This window comes from Carassius gibelio, chromosome B7 (genome assembly GCF_023724105.1).
Source record: "Carassius gibelio isolate Cgi1373 ecotype wild population from Czech Republic chromosome B7, carGib1.2-hapl.c, whole genome shotgun sequence".
In the NCBI taxonomy this organism is placed as follows: Eukaryota; Metazoa; Chordata; class Actinopteri; order Cypriniformes; family Cyprinidae; genus Carassius; species Carassius gibelio.
Window position 1 is genome coordinate 1,597,495 of NC_068402.1, and position 20,467 is coordinate 1,617,961.

The 20,467-nt window shown below is 40.2% G+C and overlaps 1 protein-coding gene across 6 annotated transcripts in view; it reads left to right on the plus strand.

Annotated features, from left to right (window-relative positions):
- LOC127962221 (neurexin-2-like) overlaps positions 1 to 20,467 on the plus strand; it is a 408,062-nt gene that overhangs the window by 248,632 nt on the left and 138,963 nt on the right. For all 6 annotated transcript variants that reach the window (XM_052561735.1, XM_052561731.1, XM_052561733.1 and 3 more), the window contains one exon: positions 15,737 to 15,898. In XM_052561735.1, coding sequence (XP_052417695.1) covers positions 15,737 to 15,898 — 162 coding nt within the window. The remainder of the gene's footprint in view (positions 1 to 15,736; positions 15,899 to 20,467) is intronic.

Here is a 20,467-nt window from a genome sequence, read left to right on the forward strand (position 1 = left end):
TTGTCTTCTACTTTGGTTTGCCCTGGATTTTCGTTTCCTATTTCTATTCTGTTTGCTTATACTGACTACACAAATCCCCATTGGTATCAAGGTAGCAGTCAGACTGTAGACCTCCACTCTTTTCATTTCACGGTCTCATTCCATCATGGTTGTGACTTTGTTCTGCCCATCTGCATCTCCGTCCCGTCTGAAAGATCTTAGCTTAAATGCTTGAGTCTCGCTCCATGTGATCGTGACCGATTCGTCTGAAATAAGGAAGTTTCTCGACAGAGCAAGATCAGAGTTCCTCTTCTCTTCACTCATCTTACCCAACATGATTTATCACGCTCTGAATCGATATGAGCGTTGATTTGAGTGATCGTATATGACCCCAGTGGCAGGCAGTACGGGTGTCAGGAACTCAATAAAGATGGTCCAAAAACAAACAAAAACATCAGATAAATTCTAATGGTTTCCACTACACATACCATTAAAACATTACAAACCATCAACTTTTAACCATTTAAACCATTAAAAACATGGACCGTTCCATTAGGATTTAGTGGTTTTAACGAGTCAGATAGAAGATAATAGAAGGCAACCACTCACCAGAAGAAGCCCACAGAGATCACTACAGTTTGTATTAAAACTAATAGGGTACGACGGGGCTAAAGGCACCTTTGATATTATTTTCCTCTTAACCACTAGATGGCAGAAAAATGAGGCGTAGCACTTTCCAAAACGTCCGCTTTTAAGATGCACGTGTATATTTGTCTGATCCTTGATTGTTCCAAAATAAACGACTTGTACGATTTATTTTTACACAAAATCTTTTGCTCCATTAACATTCAATACAATGTATATATATTTTTCTGCAGTTATTCCTTTCAGGCGCAGAGAATAGCACATTTTTTCTTAAGGTGGGACTTCAGCCCTGTTGTACCCTAAAAGCCCCATCAACACCCAGTAAAACTCACACATTTTGTGATGGGGTCTACTGGTTTTATTTATTTTCAGCAGAGAGGGAACATACTCAGAACAAATCCTCTGAACATTCAGATGTCACATTCCAGTAATGTGTGCAAAGTGATCAAATGTTTGTAGAACTGAGAAAAAAAGTGAGTTTTGAACCTTCAGAAATATTGAGTGTCCTGTTTTACAGTCAGTGTTCTGATCCTGAGTCTGTGGTGTTCAGCATCAGTGTAGCCTGCAGTCCATCCGCTGATAACCACAGCTCGTTTGACATCTGGCTCACAGAGATGCTGGTCTCTCCTGGAGATTCACGGCCCGGTTCAGAGCGAGCAGACAGAACCCCGCTACAGACCCTCAGATTCACTCTTCAGAGCCGACCCGAGCTGCACTCTTTTGGGTTTGTTTTCTTTACTAAGTCTCGGAGACTCGGGCCAGTGTGAGTGATGATTTCATTAGTGTACATACCCACAGGACAACTAACCTAATTATTAAACATGAACAATTAATTATTACTGAAGCGCAGTAGCCTCTATAACTTCTGAGGGAGTGTTATTGATGCCAGGACGCTTCTCAGCCACAGCGTTTGGCAGATCTGTGCTTTAATGAACTGTCAGACCAAACCAGCGCTCTTTACTAATTAGTCTTCTTTATAATTAGCTTTCGTTTCAATACTTGCCTTATTCGTTTTAGTCTATTTGTTTTGTGCTTTTGTCATAGTTTTTTGTAGTTTTGATTTTACATCTGATATTTATATTTGAATTATATTTCAGCTCTATAGTTTTAGTTAACAGTAACTACTAGGGTTGCAAAGGGGTGGAAAACTTTCCAGGGATTTTTGGAAAGTTTCACACATTTCTGGAATATTTCTGAAATGTACCATCTTTTTGCAAGCGTATTAACAGCACTGTTGTGAGGCGTGCGTCGATGAGCTGTGGCTCTTCACTGCCTGTCACTGGACTCGTCAAACACGAGGCTCCGCCCACAGCTGCACTGGGACCTGTGTTCATTAACACTGATACTAACTCAACGATGAAACTCATGCATGACGGCGTTCAGGAAAAGCACTCTGGTCCAGTTATATATGTGTATACTCTATACTGTATACACATTTGCATATTTCTGATTGAGCAGACCCTATAGAGATAAGCCACACCCCTTCTGATAGGAATCTCAGTAGATCAGGTGGAAGGGCCAGTGTGATTGACAGCTGCAGATCACATTAGTATGACACTACACCGATCTAATAAACTCAGAGACAGCTAACGGTCCAGCTCGTTCCTCTCTCGTCCACCATCACGTGCTAATGTGATCTGCAGCTGTCAATCACACTGGTCTCCGAGCTCCTCCCGCTGTGTTTCTTTGGTATCTTCAGTACGGTTGTGTGCATGCTTCATCTGCTTCATCCCGTTCCCCGCAGCGAGAGAGAGTCTGCGATGCCCGAGCCGAACGTGTCTCGGCTTGCACGCAAACCTGTGGACTCAAAGTGCTCATCTTGTTGTGTACCCTCTCATATTTAACCCCTTAATCAACTAAATGTCGCCGATCCTCCATGTGTGGCGTGCTGTGACTGTGTTCTGACTCTCTCCGCCCTCGGCTTGCACTCAGCGTTTGCTTTGCCCTTCATCAGCAGCTCATTCCCATCCACATCTTCATCTTCATCTGCTCACTCAACTGCATGGCTTCTTCCCCATGTCCTGACTCTTTTGGATGGTTTATTTTGTTTCCTCTTAACCTCAAAATCCACCAGACATGACAATTTGGACCAATCTCTCTCTTGGAATCAAGTCACAAAGGATTTGACCAATTGACTGCTCTACTAATTGACTAAAACCCAAATTCTGTTACTAATCCGAATGAAACCTTTGTTATAACTGTACTAACAACCATTTTTGTGTCTGACCTGCTCTTCTTTACTAAAGTACTAACCTCCAACCCCACACACATGATCTCCGGCCGCCCCAGGCCTCCTCTCCTGCTCCTGACCCCTCCGTCTCACTAACTCCTTCGGCTAGTTTACTCCCGATCTCGCTCCACTAGATCACAAACTGTGTTCAGGGCCGTTTTCCAGCTGCCAGCCACCTGTTGAAGGATCTCTCTCTCTCTCGCTGTGTGTGCTTCAGTGTCTGTCTCTGTTTATGATGGGTGAAGGTAAGTGATCTCTGGAGAGCGTTGCTCTGAAGCTCAGGTAAGGACCATCACAGCGGTGTTATTACTGCATACATCCGCTCTGGGTTTGGTATCTGGATGGATATTAATTGAAAGTCAGTGTGTCGAATTACATTTGGTTCCCAGTATTCTTCACAATATCATCTTTAATGAAAGTCAAAAAGGTTTGAAATCTTGACAGAATGGTAGTGAGGTTGTGAATTACCCCTTGTTAAGATCTGGTAAATGTTTTCTTGTGTTTTATTCTGACTGTAAAGGTGTATTATTGTAGTGCATTGTAATATCCTGCAGTGTTTCATATTTCTGTCTCGAGGACGTTGAATCTCTTAATTGTTCGTCTGCAGTAGTGTAAGCTGTTTTGACTGATGGACGGGTGTTGAGTGTCTTTTGAGCTTTATGAAGTCAAATGGATTTCAGATGAGCTCCACTCGTGAGAGAGAAAGATCTCAAGGAACTATGCTGTTTAGTGCCATGATTTTGATTCGAGTTTTGGTTTTTGTTGTTCAGTAAGTGTTCAGTAAGTGTTGATTATGTCATGCCCTCATAGTTTTTGTGAAATAATAAGATAGATTTACTTGGGAAACAAAATTGTGTAGATAGTTTTTTTTTAGGACATATACATACAGTTTTTGTGTGTGTACATTTAAATGATTTAAAACAAGAATTTTATTATGATGGCCCTTTAACAGATACGTTTCATTTGATTTTTATTACTTGCAATAAAGTTTGCTGTAAAATAAAAAAGAAAACCTTCCTGGAATGCTTTGGTGATGATGTGAGTGATGGATGGGCATTGAGAGAGCATGTTTTCAGCTGCTGCATCATTTTCTGTGTGTTTTCAGGCGGTCTGAATCTTGTCTGTGGTCTTGAGATGCGTCACGTGATTGGTTTGTTTTTGGTTATCAGAGGTCTGCTTCTAGACGTTCCTCTTCATGTGTTTCAGCTCTGTTCAGACTGACAGATGTTTGTCAAACATTATAAGACATTATTCAGTGTTAACAAGGGATCAGTTTTCTGGATGCTATAATCAGTGTGTTTGTGTATCAGTGCAATAATAATGCATCAAAACATGAACAAGATGAGAGTTATTAATGCATGAGTCAAACTGGCTCGCCATGATTTTTCCAAGTAAAACATGTTCCTGGATCAACATTATTGTCCAAAAATATAGACTTAACCCAATCCTTACCCCTAAACCTAACCCTACCCATAATGTATTCCTAAATTCAGTGTGAAATGCTGATTAACAAGAGTGTTGAAGCGCTAAACCCTGATTGTAAGCCTAAAAACGGATATTTTCTGAAAAGTTATATCTCAATCCTGACTGGTTGATTGGAATATTGTTCCAGAATCAACAAGGATGCTGATCCAGGGCATGTTGTACTTGGTGAAATCACTCTCATGTTTATAAACATTATAGTCAACATTTGCATGTGGTCAGAAATGCATCATAAAGTCAGAATAAGATGTTGTATTTCTCCTGAGCTGAAAGAGGCTGTAGTTTAGAGAGAGTTTCTCTGTGTGTGATGTGTTCTGACACTGATTGTGTCGTGTGTGTGTCTGTGATGTGCACGAGCGTCTTTCAGACTGATGTGATGGCGATCAGACGTGTCTATTACTCCTCTCAGGTCCGAGTAATGGCTTGTTTGGCCGACTATAAATGAGCTGCCAGCGCTCATCTAATGCAAGCGGCCAGCGATTCGCTGAATCAATATCAAATAATTATTTTATGGCTGACAGGTGATCAATTCTGCCAGATGTATTAGGACAGCCCAGTTGACAACAAGATGGAGCATTTTATCAAGAGAGCCGCTGCGCTGTGATATTGTGTCTTCACGCTCAGACTGGTTAGTGTGACACTGCTAACTAGACTCAGTTAACCAGTCAGACTGATCTCTGCGGTCACGTGATTCTCCAGAAACCAGCCGATCTGGAGCTGGAGAATCTGAATCATTCAGCCATTTCAGTGAACTCATGAAACATATGAAAACCTTCAGTAAGTGTGTTTAAGTTCAGTTGTTTAGCCTCATTTTAATTGCATTTGTACAGAATGTGTTCAGCTTTGATTCTGTCATGTCGCAAGGATGGACTGTGACAAAGTTGTTACTGTAGTAGTACTTTGTACTTGTCCTTCTACTCAAGTAATTATGAATAGGCTACTTATAATTTTACTGGAGTAATATTTTATTAGGGTATCTGTACTTTTACTCTCGTACTTGATTTGTGGGCCACAGACTGATTACTAAATATGACTATTTGCATATAACTGTTCAGTACTTGTTATTTCATAGTTCTTTTTTCTTGAACCTTGACTAGTAGATAATTAATAGTAGTTCTTCGGGAGATATCACAGAATATATTAGTTACTGATTAGCTAACTGTAACTTAACACAATCATAAAATTATATTACGTACTGATTAGTTAACACATCTTCTTTAGTAGGTAACAGTAGTGAGCTAAGTGTTAATTAATAGTTACCTGTTAGTTCTTCAATAAATCCTTATTAGTTATGCAGTAAGAAACAGTATTCTAAAGTGTTACCAAAATATGATACATCATGGCCCAAATATATACAAATATGGACAAACTACAATAAAATAAACACTTAAATGTTTGCTTGCTTAAAACAAGAAAAAATTCATTCAAGAGACGTTCTCTGAGAGCATCTCTTATTCTCCTTTGCACTTCCATTCAGAAACATGATCTTATTTCAAGGATGTTTAGATAGGATTAGAAAACAACACTAATATTGATTAAAAATATATTGTGCAGTTTCTAAAAGATGTTATTCACTTGATTTTTATCAGTGTAATTTATGCATTTGTTTAGCCAAGTTTAGGTTGATCTTTATTGTCATTCTGCTACATGTGTGCACATAGAGTGGAAGGAGATGAACATCGTAAGTCACGCAGCTGGCTGGGGGACAGTGCAAGATGATTTGCAGTGCACGAGCATGTAAACACATCTTACTGAGTCTATTTTGGGATTATGTACACACAGCAGTGTGTGTGAAAAGTGTCTAGTGTGCATAGAGGAGAACTGCACAAAAGGTTTGCTGTGATGTGGTAAGGTTGTGGGCTGGAGGAGGTGAGATGGTCCATGTTTCAGGAGGAGGGGGTTTGTGTGGGGTTTCAGAGGAGGGCGGGGTGGTTTGAGTTCAAGGCTCTCACAGCTGTTGATCAGTCTGGTGGAGCGGGCTCTGATGCTGCGGTACCATCTTCCTGATGGTAGGAGCAGGAGGAGACTGTGGGAGGGATGGGTGAGGTCCTTCACGATACTGTTGGCTTTACTGGAGCACCGTGTAAGGAAAATGTCCAGGATGAAGGGGAGAGGGCACTGATGATCTTTCCAGCCGTGTTCACTGACCACTGAAGGGTCATACGATCAGCATCACTACAGTTCCCGTACCAGACAGTGATGCAGCTGGTCAGCACACTCTCTAGGGTTCCTCTGTAGAAAGTGGTGAGGATGGGTGGAGGGACACTTGCTCTCTTCAGCCTGGGGAGAAAGTGTAGCTGCTGTTGTGTTTTCTTGGAGAGTGACATGGTGTTGTTGGTCCAGGTGAGATCCTCAGTGATGTGCACTTCCAGGGATTTAGTTCTGCTGACTCTCTCCACAGTCGAGCTGTCGATGGCCAGTGGGGGGTGTTCAACAGAGTTTCTCCTGAAGTCCATCACAACCTCCTTTGTCTTCTCCACATTGAGGGACAGGTTGTTAGTGCCACACCATTCAGCCAGCTGTGCCATCTCCTGTCTGTAGGGTGTTTCATCACTGTTGCTGATTAAACCTACTGTACACAGATGTGTCATCCTCAGACTCTATGATGTGGTTTGAGCTGAACTTGGCAGTGCAGTCATGGTCAGAAGCATGAAGAGCAGCAGGCTGAGCACATAGCCTTGTGGGGCACCTGTGCTCAGTGTGGTAGTGCTCGAGGTGTTGTGGCCAACATCGACTGACTGAAGAGCAGCAGTCTGAGTACATAGCCTTGTGGGTCACCAGTGCTCAGTGTGGTAGTGCTCGAGGTGTTGTGGCCAACATCGACTGACTGAAGAGCAGCAGTCTGAGTACATAGCCTTGTGGGTCACCTGTGCTCAGTGTGGTAGTGCTCGAGGTGTTGTGGCCAACATGAACTGACTGAGGTCTTCCGGTTGGAAAGTCCAGGATCCAATTACAGAGAGAATTGTTAAGGCCCAGGTGGGTAGGTGGGTAAGAGCCAGGTGGAGGAAACTGCATCATCTGTAGATCAGATCGAGTCTGCGGTAGAACACTGACTGAAGGTACAGAAGAGTGTGAAAGCGTCTGGATTATAATTAGGACTGTCACATGACCTCAGTGTGTCAAAGAGTTCATCACAAGTGGCTCAGAAATCAACACTCATCTCACATTTTTTGCCGTTCTTATGTGAAAGTGTCTGAACTTTTGTCGCAATGATCAGATAATGAGTGATGGAGGAGGAGATGTTCAGTGGTTCGAGGGCAGTGCATTGTGGGAGTTTTGGCAAATACAGTGTTCCATAGATACTGATTATTATTCTGATCATAACTCTTCTATTTGTTGATTATAAACCACAAAAAATATTGTGCGGCACAACTGTTTTCAACTGTTCAGAAATGTTTCTTGAGCAGTAAATCATCATATTATCATGATTTCTGAAGATCATGTGACACTGAAGACTGGAGGAATGATGCTGAAAATACAGCGGAGCATCACAGAAATACATTACACTTTAACACAGATTCACACAGAAAACAGATGATTTACACTGATATAATATCAAACAATTTTACTGTTTTTACTGTGTGGTTAAAATGGTGGTTAACGAGAATGTTATTGTTAAGATTGTGTGTGTGTGTTGTAGGATGTTGATGTTGATTGCGTATGTCAGGAATAACTCTCTCTCTCACTCTCTCTCTCTCACTCTCTCTCTCTCACTCTCTCTCTCTCTCTCTCTCTCGCGCTCTCTCTCTCTCTCTCTCTCTCTCTCGCTCTCTCTCTCTCTCTCTCTCGCTCTCTGTGTGTGTGTGTGTGTTTTATTGGCTCTCTGCTGCACGACTGCGGTGTGTTTGTGGTGAAGTGCGAGTCACAGTTATTTCTGGTTTGAGCACTGATGATGATGATGGCTTTAGTATTCCAGTGTTTTGGTGAGGGATTACGTGTTCTTATCTGAACATGCTCTCTGTCTTGTCACGAAGGGTTTTAGGGTAAATAAGTCCATATATCTAGGAGACAAACGGCCCATTAACATGATCAGCTCTGTGAGGTTGTAAGACGCAGGAGCTGCTGCTTGACTTATCTGTGTTTCAGAAGCAGACGAGTGTGTTTCAGCAGATGCTGCTTCAGTCTGAAATCGATCAGCAGAACCACACACACACACACACACACACACACATTCCTCATGTGGCCCTCATGCTGCATGGAACTGGCCACTGCACATATAAAAATAAGCTATAAATATAGATGATCTGGGCCACACTAAGCCTTAAGTGAGTAATACATCAACAATACTCAACATATTATAAAGAGAAATTTACAAATGTCATCCATAAATGTTCAAATATGTTCCAGAAATGTGTCATATTTGATAAAATCATCCCGACCCAAGTTTTGCACAAGCAGCAATCAAAATGTCACAGATAAATATTCAAAGACACACTCCAATACTCTGAAAACAGTTCTTGTCAGGTTTGAACCTAAATGCCTCTCACTCTTCCTACAGAGTAATTCTGTGAGTGTCACATCTAGATTTCTAGGGGAAATCCAAACACAATATAATACAGCAACATTTAAGACATGAAGACGTAAGAGCAGACAAACTCCGTGCACATACGGTACTTAAGTACTCAGACCAAACTATATGATCATTTACTGGAAACACCTGAACAGAATAATACAATCAACACCACCAGGGAAACAGAGTCAGACTAATAACCCATCAGGGATTGTAGGTGGGGTGAGTGAATGTCATCATACTTGGCTCTATGTCACTTCTCTTTCACAATTTATTTGCAGGGAAACACACAGTTATGTAGTTCCAGGCAGCTCTTGACAGCATTACATATTCATATCACTACACCAAATGATTTGAGATATTTCAAAGCTTTCAACAGCAAAATAACCAAAACCTGCAATGACACCGGCCAAACAAATAAATATAGTAGACAGCAGGATAAGAAGCTCAGATCACCTCACAGAGACACACACACACACATATACAGCTGGCACACTGATGTTAGCACTACTCTGACGATTTCATCAGGAACATCAACTTAACAACTACATGACTTCTCACAAGAGAGGTAAGAACAACGGGTCTGTTCGAGGAGAAAATAAACTCAAGTTTCACTATAATAACACTATAGAAACACTGCTGCTGAACACTATTGAGAGACGCAGTGAGGTGATCTCTCTCTCTCTGTCATAACGTAGTTATTAATTGTGTTAACTGCATGAGTCTGATCATTACTAGGTTTAAACTGATGTTGTGGAATTAGCAACAGAGGCATTGGATGAGATGCAGAAGAAATAATTCAACTCACAACAGCGTTTCAAGTACAAAAACTGGACAGATGCCTTGAGATATCTCATCTGATCGATGTCTTAAGCTGTGGCACACATTGTATATGTGGAATAATTGACTTCAGTCCATTGAATTATTAGGAAATAATAGGAGTAAAATAACTCCACTTGGCTTCGTAGACATATCACCACCTCAGGTGTGCATTATTTTGGCCCAGAGACAATTATTCCTTACATATCTTTGCCAAAACTAGCCCAGATACATTTTAATATGCTTGGGCCACATTTGATGAAACATATGTGGACCACTTGTGGTTTATTTTTTTTTACATTGTGGGCACTGGCCTTTGGTCCTCACAAGAAAAATAAAAACAAAAATGTAAGTGTAATCAAGTGTGTGTGTGTGTGTGTGTGTTTGACAGTACTACTTTAATGTTTACCATCAGACGTTCAGCAGTTGAGTTTCTTCTGTTATTGCTGTAACTTGTTTGCTCCTGATGCAATGTGCTGAAACACACAAGTCTGTTTGTGTGAGTCACTGCGCTCAAATCAGACGATTATGAGCTTCTTCAGGTTTGTGGCTGCACACATGTTTAAACAGTCACAACAACACGCCAACATCCAGTACAAACATAAACTCTCCCAAATCAAGATACATGTGCTCCAAGAGCTAAATAACTTTCTGCGGGGTAATCTTGTTTTATATTTTAATTAAAAAGATTTTTCTTGATCCTTTGACAGATTGTTATTTATTTATTTATTTATTTTCATATTTTAAGAAGTATAAACTCATTAAATTGTAGCACATTTATTTAGAAAGTGAGACTTAATAGCTTGTCCTTTCACTTCTCCAGTAAATTAATTTACAATCTTTAAATATTTGTACAGGAAAACAAGACAACAACTGAGGCAGAAATTCATTTTTATTCAGTGCAGTTTATGATGTTAAACTATAATGGTGTCACTCATTAGTAAAATGTAAAATAATAACTTTTTATGTTAAAATCAAACAATCCAGACCCCCCAGATTTAAAAAGTAACTCTAATGTAACATAACACATTACTTTCCATACAAAGTAACTACGTAATGTAAGTAGGGGACTGACGCGATATTGCAATGCATTACTTTTAAAAGTAACTTTCCCCAGCGCTGAAGCACAGGACCGTCATCACACACCGCTCAGACTCTGACGTCTGGATCAGCTGGAAACACAAACTCAGTATCGCTCGAGTTATCCTGTGAATTAAGAGGAAAAGAGCAGTGATAGTCAGCATGTAACTGTCAGATGAGAGCAGGCTCGTGCTGGATCCTTGTCCTGTGTAGAGCTGGAACTGAATTAGTTTCAGAACTGAAGAGTTTTCACCAGTAACAGTTGTTGTCTGACTGTGGATCTGCTGGGAAACAGTGTGTGCTGTATGAAGCGCTGGAGAAATGACTGATCTGATGCCTCGTCTCTCAATGCAGTTCACTTACCAAACAGCATTGACCAAACAACACGAACACAGAACAAATAATGGTTTTTATAATACATAAAAACTAGAATAGATCCGTAAATCAGTTAGTAAATAATAATTACATGAATATTTTTAGTTTTGTCCACTGGCTGATGCATGTCTTGCTGCTGTTGGGATCATGCTGGAGATCATGACTTCATTAGGTAATGTCATCAGAAGTGTCTGTGTTTGTTGGGACAGTAGTGAAGAGTGTCTGTCCTCTCTCTGCAGTCTGATCTGTGTGAGTGTCTTTCTCAGTCTGTAGTGTAGTGGTATCTTTACCAGGCCGTGTAGTTTCGTCTCTGTGACTGTGTTTGGTCTGGTCTGCTGGTTCTGCTGTCATTGCCTGATATGAGCTCGGGTCACTGTGTTTGAGCTGCTGGGACATTTTCACAGCTCTTCTCAAATATTAATTAAATGGGGTCCTATTATGCTTTTTCTCAAAGTCTTGATTCTGTTTTGGCAGGATTCTAGAACAAAAACAAATAATTTCCACTTAATTTACATTAATACAAGCCTTTCTCCCCAGCCTGGCACAAACGGCCCGATTAGTTCTGGGTTTGATGAACGCCTGTCTTCTGAAAAACGAAGTGTGATTGGTTAGCTGTCCAGGTGCGTTGTGATTGGCTAACAGCTTAGACGGCGTGTCAGTACCACCCCATCGATATTGCCATATCAATTTGAGAGTGATTCAGACCCCGAGAATATTGAACAAGAGGATCGCGCAGAACTTTTGCACGCACGGATATTGCAAGACATTTTAGAGTGGTAACATTATTGTTGTATTTTTGGCTAAATCACGTTTTAGAAAATATGTCAACAACTTCTTAAAAATAACTGCATTTACCATGTACAGATAAGTGCATATGTATTATGTTTATTGTTATTTAATTCTAAAATTGTAATATTGCAGTGAAACTGTTATACAGTATATATAAGCAGACTGATTCTCTGCCAGCAGGAGGCGCTGTTGGAGTGCTACAGATTGAGGTTTCCGCGGTAACCCTAACCATTCCAATCTCTGCTATTATTTTTATGATATTCTAATTGGTCGCTTTGTGATATCATAAATCCCGGAAAAAAAAAAAACACTGTATTCCAAACAAGCTATTCTTTGCTGTTCTTGAAAACTAAATATCTCCTTTTTAAGCCCAAACATACACACTACACACTGATTAACAAAGTGAAAAAAACATAATAGGACCCCTTTAATATTGTGTATTGTCCTAATTCAGCTCTGCACGAGTTGTTTGGGGTTGCTCTGTTTACTTTTAGGATGCTTTTACAAATGTGTGTATGCTTAATATATGTTCCTTCTTTTTCCCATTTAGACAAATCTGAGGTTATTATAGGTCTCTCACTCTCTCTCTCTCTCGTGGGTCTGTCTCACAGGTGGCTGTCAGCTGGTTATCTCTTTCTCGCTGTAATGATTTATTTATCGTAATAACACTGGAGTTCAGGCCAGAAACGAGCACTGAAAACATTAACATAGTGCCAGAGCATTACCACACACACACACACACACACACACACTCACTCTCTGACACACATTCACACTCACACACTCACTCTCTGACACACACACACACACACACACACACAGACTCACTTTCTGACAAACACACACACACACACACTCTCTCTGACACACACAAACACACACACACACTCACTCTCTGACAAACACACTCAAACACACACACACTCTCTGACACACACACACACACACACACACAGACTAAAAAAAAAGAGAATCTCCCTCGTCTTGAATCATGGTCATGTAAACAATGTTTCACACAAGGACACACATGAAAGCGTCTCGTCTCGTGAGCGACACATAGACAGTACCTCACACAGCTCATACACTCTGAAGAATAAAGCTTCTTCACCGGCATCCATGATCCTTTATTTTCAGAGTGTAGAGAAGAGCCTGAAGCTCTGATGGAGGTCCGTCACTAAAGCCCACAGCTCTCAGAGAACGACAGCAGACATAAAAATGTGTTGCGCTGTACGGCAGAACGATCGACAGTACGAGTGAGCGATGCTGCGATGATGACCAGCGCTCTGGAAACACTTCTTCAGCGCAGCTGATGCACAGATCCACCGGCTGTCTGAGCACTCTTCATTAAAAGCTGCTTTGTGTTTTGTTGTGGAGAGGTGAAGACAAATAATTTCGGCTTAGTGCCTGATAGTCGCTGAATAAAAATAGAATTTGACAGATAAAGTCATCTGCCTCGCTGCCAAGTGTTATCAGCGCAGGTTTTAATTGGACACGTTCAGTCAGAACGGCCAAAAACATAATTATTATTCAACAAATAAGTGATCCTGACAAATCATTTTAAAAAGCCAAGCGATGCAGTAAACACATTTACGAGCGTGTGTTGGTTTGGTAATGACTGCATCTCCCTCAGGATGATAGAAATACACTCTCAATCAGAGCTTTTAGCAGGAAATGCATCTGAACTGCAGAAGAGACGTGAACTGAGTTATGAAACAGAGCCACATGAGACATGCACACACACTCAGAAGAAGGCTTTAGAGCAGTTTAATTGTGTTTGCATTACTGAAACATTAGTCTTTTGGTTAAAGTCTTAAGTAAAATCTGAACCCTTATCAGGCAGGATTATTATAGTTATAGTTAACTAAAGCTACAGCCATTCAAAAAATCTGTTACTGAAAATAAAATAAATCTTAACTGGAATCTAGTTTCCCTTCGAGGGAACTGCGTCGAATGACACTTTGGGGGGAAGCCCCTCTGCGTAGCACCTCTGAAGTATAAATGAAACTAAGCCAATCCTGATTGTTGTTGCGTCATGACGTAATGTGTGACGGCATATGCGGAAGCTATAAAAATGATGCCGGCACACAACAGAGACAGCTTTATGTTCTTCAGCAAGCACTCTCTGTCTCTTGTTTGTCTTATTTGGTGTTGTATTGTCTATACAGAGAATGCTTTCTGCCGGATCTCGAGGGTCATCAAGTCCTTCTGAGGATGGACAATATGTCGGTGGTGGCCTGTATAAACCATCAAGGGTGTCTGAGGTCTAGCCATCTATCCAGACTGGTGCATTCAGGTCCTCCCTCACACCATGCCGTGGTCCAGACGTGGCTGAGGGTGCGTCTGTATGCTTTTGCCCTGATCGCTCCACTCCCGGGAGTTCTAGAGAGGGTTTGTCGCAATGGCATCAGTCTATTATTGGTTGCCCCATTGTGGCCGGCCCGAGTATGGTTCTCAGACATAATATTACTCCTGGACAGCCCTCCATGGGAGTTTGCTCCAGTCGACATCAAGGCCATCCTACTTCCTAGGCTATTTGCCCAAGGTGTCGTCTAATGTGGCACGGCCTACGGTTCTGCACGCTTTTCATCCTCCTCCTCACGTGACGGCGGATGAGGAGAGACTTCACCCTTCTCTGCCCTGTCAGAGCTCTCAAAATATATATCCAGAGGTCCTCCTCATGGCGGAAGTCAGACCAGTTGTTAGTGTGTTTCGGGTCGCCCAAGAAAGGGCTTCCTGCTTCCAAACAGACCATTAGCTACTGGATTGTCCAAGCTATATCTATGGCTTTACCAGGTGCGCAATTTGCCTTCACCTCTGGCTGTGAGGGCTCACTCTACCGGAGGCATGGCATCCTCTAGAGCCCTCCTTTCAGGGGCCCCCATCCAGGAGGTCTGCGATGCAGCAGGATGGGCCACCCCTCACACTTTTATTAGATCTTACAGCCTGGACATTCCATCGACACCTGGCACCCTTGTGCTCTCGTCCTAAGTGTGCCTGTGCACAGCTTCACACTAGGACAGACAGGGCTCATAGTGGCATAGTGGGTACTCGTTCCCCCAAAGTGTCATTCGACGCAGTTCGATGTTCCCTCGAAGGGGAATGTCTTGGGCTACGACTGTAACCCTTTTTCCCCGAGAAAGGGAACGAGAACTGCGTCCCTTAGCCAAAACCCCCCCTGCCTGGGAGCGCTTGCTTCATCACAGAAGCTGTTTCTGTTGTGTGCCAGCGTCCTTTTTATAGCTTCCGCATATGCCGTCACACATTACGTCATGACACATCTAGTTTAACTTGATGTACTAAAATAACAAAAATTGAAATTATATATATGAATTCAATTAAATTAAATTCAGTTCAAGTTTATTTGTATAGCATTTTTTACAATACAAATCGTTGCCAAGCAACTTTACAGAAAATTATGTTTCTACAATATTTAGTAATAGCTTATGGTGGTGACTGTCAGTTTGTGCACATTTGACAGGATTTATTGTTGTCTATTGCTACAGACATACCTGTGCTACTGCTTCTGTGCTGCAAGGACACGTATGAAAAATGCAAATATAAAAATAAATAAATAAGTCAGTAAAATCAAACTCCTAATATTAACCCTAACTAATAAATAGCTCTTGTAGTCTTCACACTGCTGAAACAGAGGCGTGTTGTTGTCAATATGGTGGAGTGTGTGTGTGACTCTGACAGAGAGTTTGGCATTCAGCTGCGCTCTGAAGAAGTGTTTCTCACACCAGAGCCGCTCCGAGCAGCACAATCACAATGACTCTGTAATCCAGTGTCTCTGTCTGCTCTCTCCTCCGGACGCTCTCTCACCGCAGGTCACCATCTCAGTGGACGGCATCCTGACCACCACTGGATACACGCAGGAGGACTACACCATGCTGGGCTCCGACGACTTCTTCTACATCGGAGGAAGCCCAAACACGGCCGACCTGCCCGGATCTCCTGTCAGCAACAACTTCATGGGCTGCCTGAAAGACGTGAGTCTGTCAAATGCCAGCGAAGCCTGCAGCTGTTCCCCGTTACACATGACAGACTTTCAACATGTCTTTAGAATTCTCTCGCCAAATATTGCATTCAGTCTGTTTTGTAGAGCTGCCCCTAATAGACGACTAACCATTAGCTAGGCTGGGTCCTCCAAAATGTTATTAGCTTTAGCTTAGTCATAAAAAAAATAAATAATACACCTGAGAGCTCAGATCAGTCAGTGCATGAGCTCAGATCAGTCAGTTCCAGAAAGAAACACAAAGACTGTGCTAACTGGAAGAAAACCGGCTGATAAAAAGATTTGTTGATAATATAGCATCATCAGATTTATAAGCAGGAACGCCACAGGTGTTGTGATATACTTTGTGAGCAAAGTCCGTTTTAGTCCAATCTGATATGAGTAACTATTACACAAAATCCTCCAGATCTAAACGAGTCAAACACAAGCTGAGGGTCAAAGGTGAAGTGCATCATCTCTGTTTGTGTGAGCAGATGAGTGCTCAGCCAATGGCTTGAGTTTGGGGGTGGGGCCAACTGTTTGAGGGACAGCAGGTGGGCGGAGTGTATTACTGTTATCACTGTAAATATAGTTTCGCTGCTTGTACTACATTAAAATGAGCTAAAGCAACCGCTGAACATTTTGTCACTACTTCAGTTTATTGTGCTCAGTGCACTTATGTAAATATTCAGAATTATGTAAATATGTAAAATTCACAACTGGGCAGTGGATTTTTAGCTCTGCATAACATTGAATTAATTTCAAACATAGAAAGTTTTTGGAGTAAAAGAAAGACCTGCTGGTGTTTGACATTTAAAAAGTGTTCATGTTGAGGTTTCTGTGGTTCTCATGAATTCTGTGTAGTTATTAATTCTGTGTAGTTATTAATTCTGTGTAGTTATTACTGCCACTCACTCTTTTAAGGTCAGTCTTGTAATGTACAGTATTAACAACAGTTAGCCTAATTTCTTTTAGTGTGTCATAGTTGTTCATTTTTGACAGTCTTTACTCAGAACATGTGATGAAGTCTAGCTAAACTAATCGAGAGCAAATTCATATTATTTTCTCTTTTTTTTCATTGAATGCCAAATAGCAGATTTAATTTGATTAGACTGTTGGAATATCATTAGTGTCCCATGGAGCAAAACCCCATGTGAATAGAAACTATATTTAATGTGTTAAATGCAGCAGTTAGACTAATATTTAATGTAATTTCGTAATTTTGTAATTTTAATGTCACTTGTTTATTTTCTATTGACGGTGTTCGCCCTCAATTGATGACATATTCTTTTGCAAGTAATAACTTTTATGAATCTTTGGTGCATTTGGCCTTAAAAAATGCATTCTTTTCATAAATATTGGTTCCAACGCTGTTCTGTGAATGCCTGCGTTCATAATCGCTGCTGAATTTGTGTCTGTAGTGACAGAAATTAATGTTTATTATCAATTACATAAGATGGAAAAACTTAAAGGAGTCATTTCCCTGCTGAAAATACGGCTAGAAATGTTTTTATTAGTAGTAGTAGTAGTAGTAATAATAATCTCTGCTACAATAAACTTGCTGTAGGTGCAGATGAATGCAAACAATCAATGAGACTGCACTGATACAAATGAGTCTGTGCTGAACTGGATACTACAGAAAAACAAATGTATTTTATATATGAAAAAGTTAGTTCAGGAGATAATATTAATAATTAAAGCTGCAAGCAGCATTTAGCGGGGTTCAAGCATTTAAGGCCTCTGAGGTGGTCTCGGTCAACCTGGATGTATGGATGACAGTTAAACACATCCAAAATGAAGAATAGGCTGATAGACAGACACACACACTGAAATTAAATGATTAAACTAGTTTTTAAGAGTTTAGATGTAATTTTCAGGTTTCACTGTAATCATAATGTGGCAAAATTGTAAAAACTGATGTGTCTGTATGAACAAAATAGAAAACATTGACTCAATGAGATTTAAAATGTTGTAACAGTGTTTTTTTTATTGTATTGTCATGAATTCATAAAACCTTTCAACATTACTGTTTAAGTTAACTGAATGAGCCCATTAGTGGTTTTCCGCTTCCATCTAGTGGTTATAAATGGCAATTTCTCATACATCACTGTGTTAAACCTTTATAACTGTTGACCTTTCTCTCCTAAATTTTGCATGCTTGTTAAGAATGAAATTATGCATTATTTAACACAGTTTTGATCATTTGTAGGCTTTGTGTTTGTATTATAATAGGCCTTTGTATTAATAGGCCTTTGTGTACACTATTTAAAGAACATATAATTAAATGACTGGTTTTTAGATGTCCAAATGCCATTGTTCAACAATTTTTTTGATAATTATTGACCTTCAAAGTCTAGAGAATTGTACTTCAGTGGTTTTGATTTTCAGCTAAAACCCTTGTAATAGTTTGCAAAAGTAACTTTTTAAAATTATCTTGAATATTTAATTAACAGTTTTATTAACAACATTGGTCCCAGAGGCAAAGTTGTTTAGAATGAGGAGATCTATCATATGATATGAAGATCTAGTGTTTGTGTGAATATATGAGCATTTTCAAACAATTTGAGGCTATTTACCATATAAATCTTGTGTTTTGAGACCTTTTCTACTGTTATAACGCCACCTATAGTCCGATCTCCGCTAAACTTTGCGTGCTTGTTCAGAGTAACCTGTCACATGTTTTCACCAAGTTCTGTAAAGTTTTCAGTTTTCGTCTAGGTTTTATAGGCTTTTGGGTATTTTGGCCAAACTCCTTTTCTAAATTACCCTGTCAAAGGTAACCGAAAGAAAAATTTATATTTTTTCTTAATAATTATTGATCTGGAGAGTCCAGAGAATATTACTGCAGTGGTTTGATTCCAATCGGGCTAAAAACCTAGGACTAGTTTGCAAAAGTAGGTTTTTATCATATTCTTGAATAATTAATGAACGATTTGATTGACATCTTCGCTCCCTGAGGCAAAGTTGTTCACAAAGAGGAGCTCTATCATATGATATTAAGATCTAGTGTTTGTGTGTATGTATGAACATGTTCTACAAATTGTGATCATTTTCAATTGAAAATTTGTGTTTTTGAGGCTTTTTCAACTGTTATAGCGCCACCTATGGACCGATCTACATTAAACTTTGCATACTTGTTAAGAGTCGTCGGTCACATGTTTATACCAAGTTTCAGAATATTTTGACTTTTTGTTTTGGTTTTATAGGCTTTGGGGTATGTTTGGCCACACCCCTTTTCTAAATTACCCTTTTAAAGCTAACCAAAGTACAAAATTCATTTTTTTTTTTTTGATAATTATTGATCTAGAGAGTCCACAGAATATTACTGCAGTGGTTTTGGTTCCGATCGGGCAAAAAACCTAGGACTAGTTCGCAAAAGTAGCTTTTTAACATATTTGTGAATAACAATTGAACGATTGATGGCAATGGTTCTTGAGGCAAAGTTGTGCATTATGAGGAGATCTATCAAATTATATGCATATTGTGTTGATATGTGAAACACCACGTGATTACAGAGCCATAAAACTCGTTAGCGTCAACTATTGGCCGATTTCTTTCAAAATTCTTACAGACCTAAGTTCCGATCAACTTCCGTTAACCCTTTCAAATAGGTGCTTAAATTTGTTTGGCCAATTGCGGCCATGTTTTTGGAGATATGCAAATGTCCTCATAGGTACTTGGGCCCCTTCAGACCAAGACACTGCATACCAATTTTCAAGTCAATTGAGCCAACGGTTGCCTAGTTATAGCCATTTATGTGTTTTTTTATGTGTTATATCATACAGCGCCCCCAAATGGCACCTTTTTTTATTTGACCAAAGATTGAGCTCATACATATGTATATCAAGTTTGGTAAAGATATCTCATTTCGTTTCAAGAGTTATATTCAAAATAACATTTGGCTAACATTAGCATAGACGCTTTTTGGCGTACTGTTTCGCGTAAGAATCGAAATTTCAATTCAAATTTTATAATCCCGAATTTTGATATTGAGTGTCTAGGGAATATTTCTGCAGTGGTTTGGTTCCGATTGGTTGAAAATCCTAGGACTAGTTCGCAAAAGTAGGTTTGAGCGTTAGGTAAATTTTACGGAAAAATGGTGCGCCGTAGGGTAAAAAAAGGTGCGAGCAATTTTGTTTCGTACTAACCCAAGGATAACAACGATGTATAGTTTTTGGGTCTACGTCAAGCGGTTTACGATTTATGGCCAAAAATGTCTGAAAATGTAGTTTTTTGCGCTGTAGCGCCACCTACAGGCCAATCGGGTCATACTCTCTGAACCTGTCCTCGATTTTTGTACTACCATCTGACAAAGTTTCAAGGTTCCAGCTCTTACGGTTTGGGCTGCACAATGCGTTTTAGTGGAGAAAAAAAAAAAAAAAAAATCTGTACAATAACAATAGGGTTTCAGCACTTCGTGCTTGAACCCCTAATAATAATAAAAGTAATTATATATTTGTACTCAGTTCAAGCGTGTAGAAGTTAAAGCGTTAATACAAACGTTACAAAACTTTTCTGAAACTGGTGAATTGTCATGAATAGTTAATAAGGTTGTATTTACAGT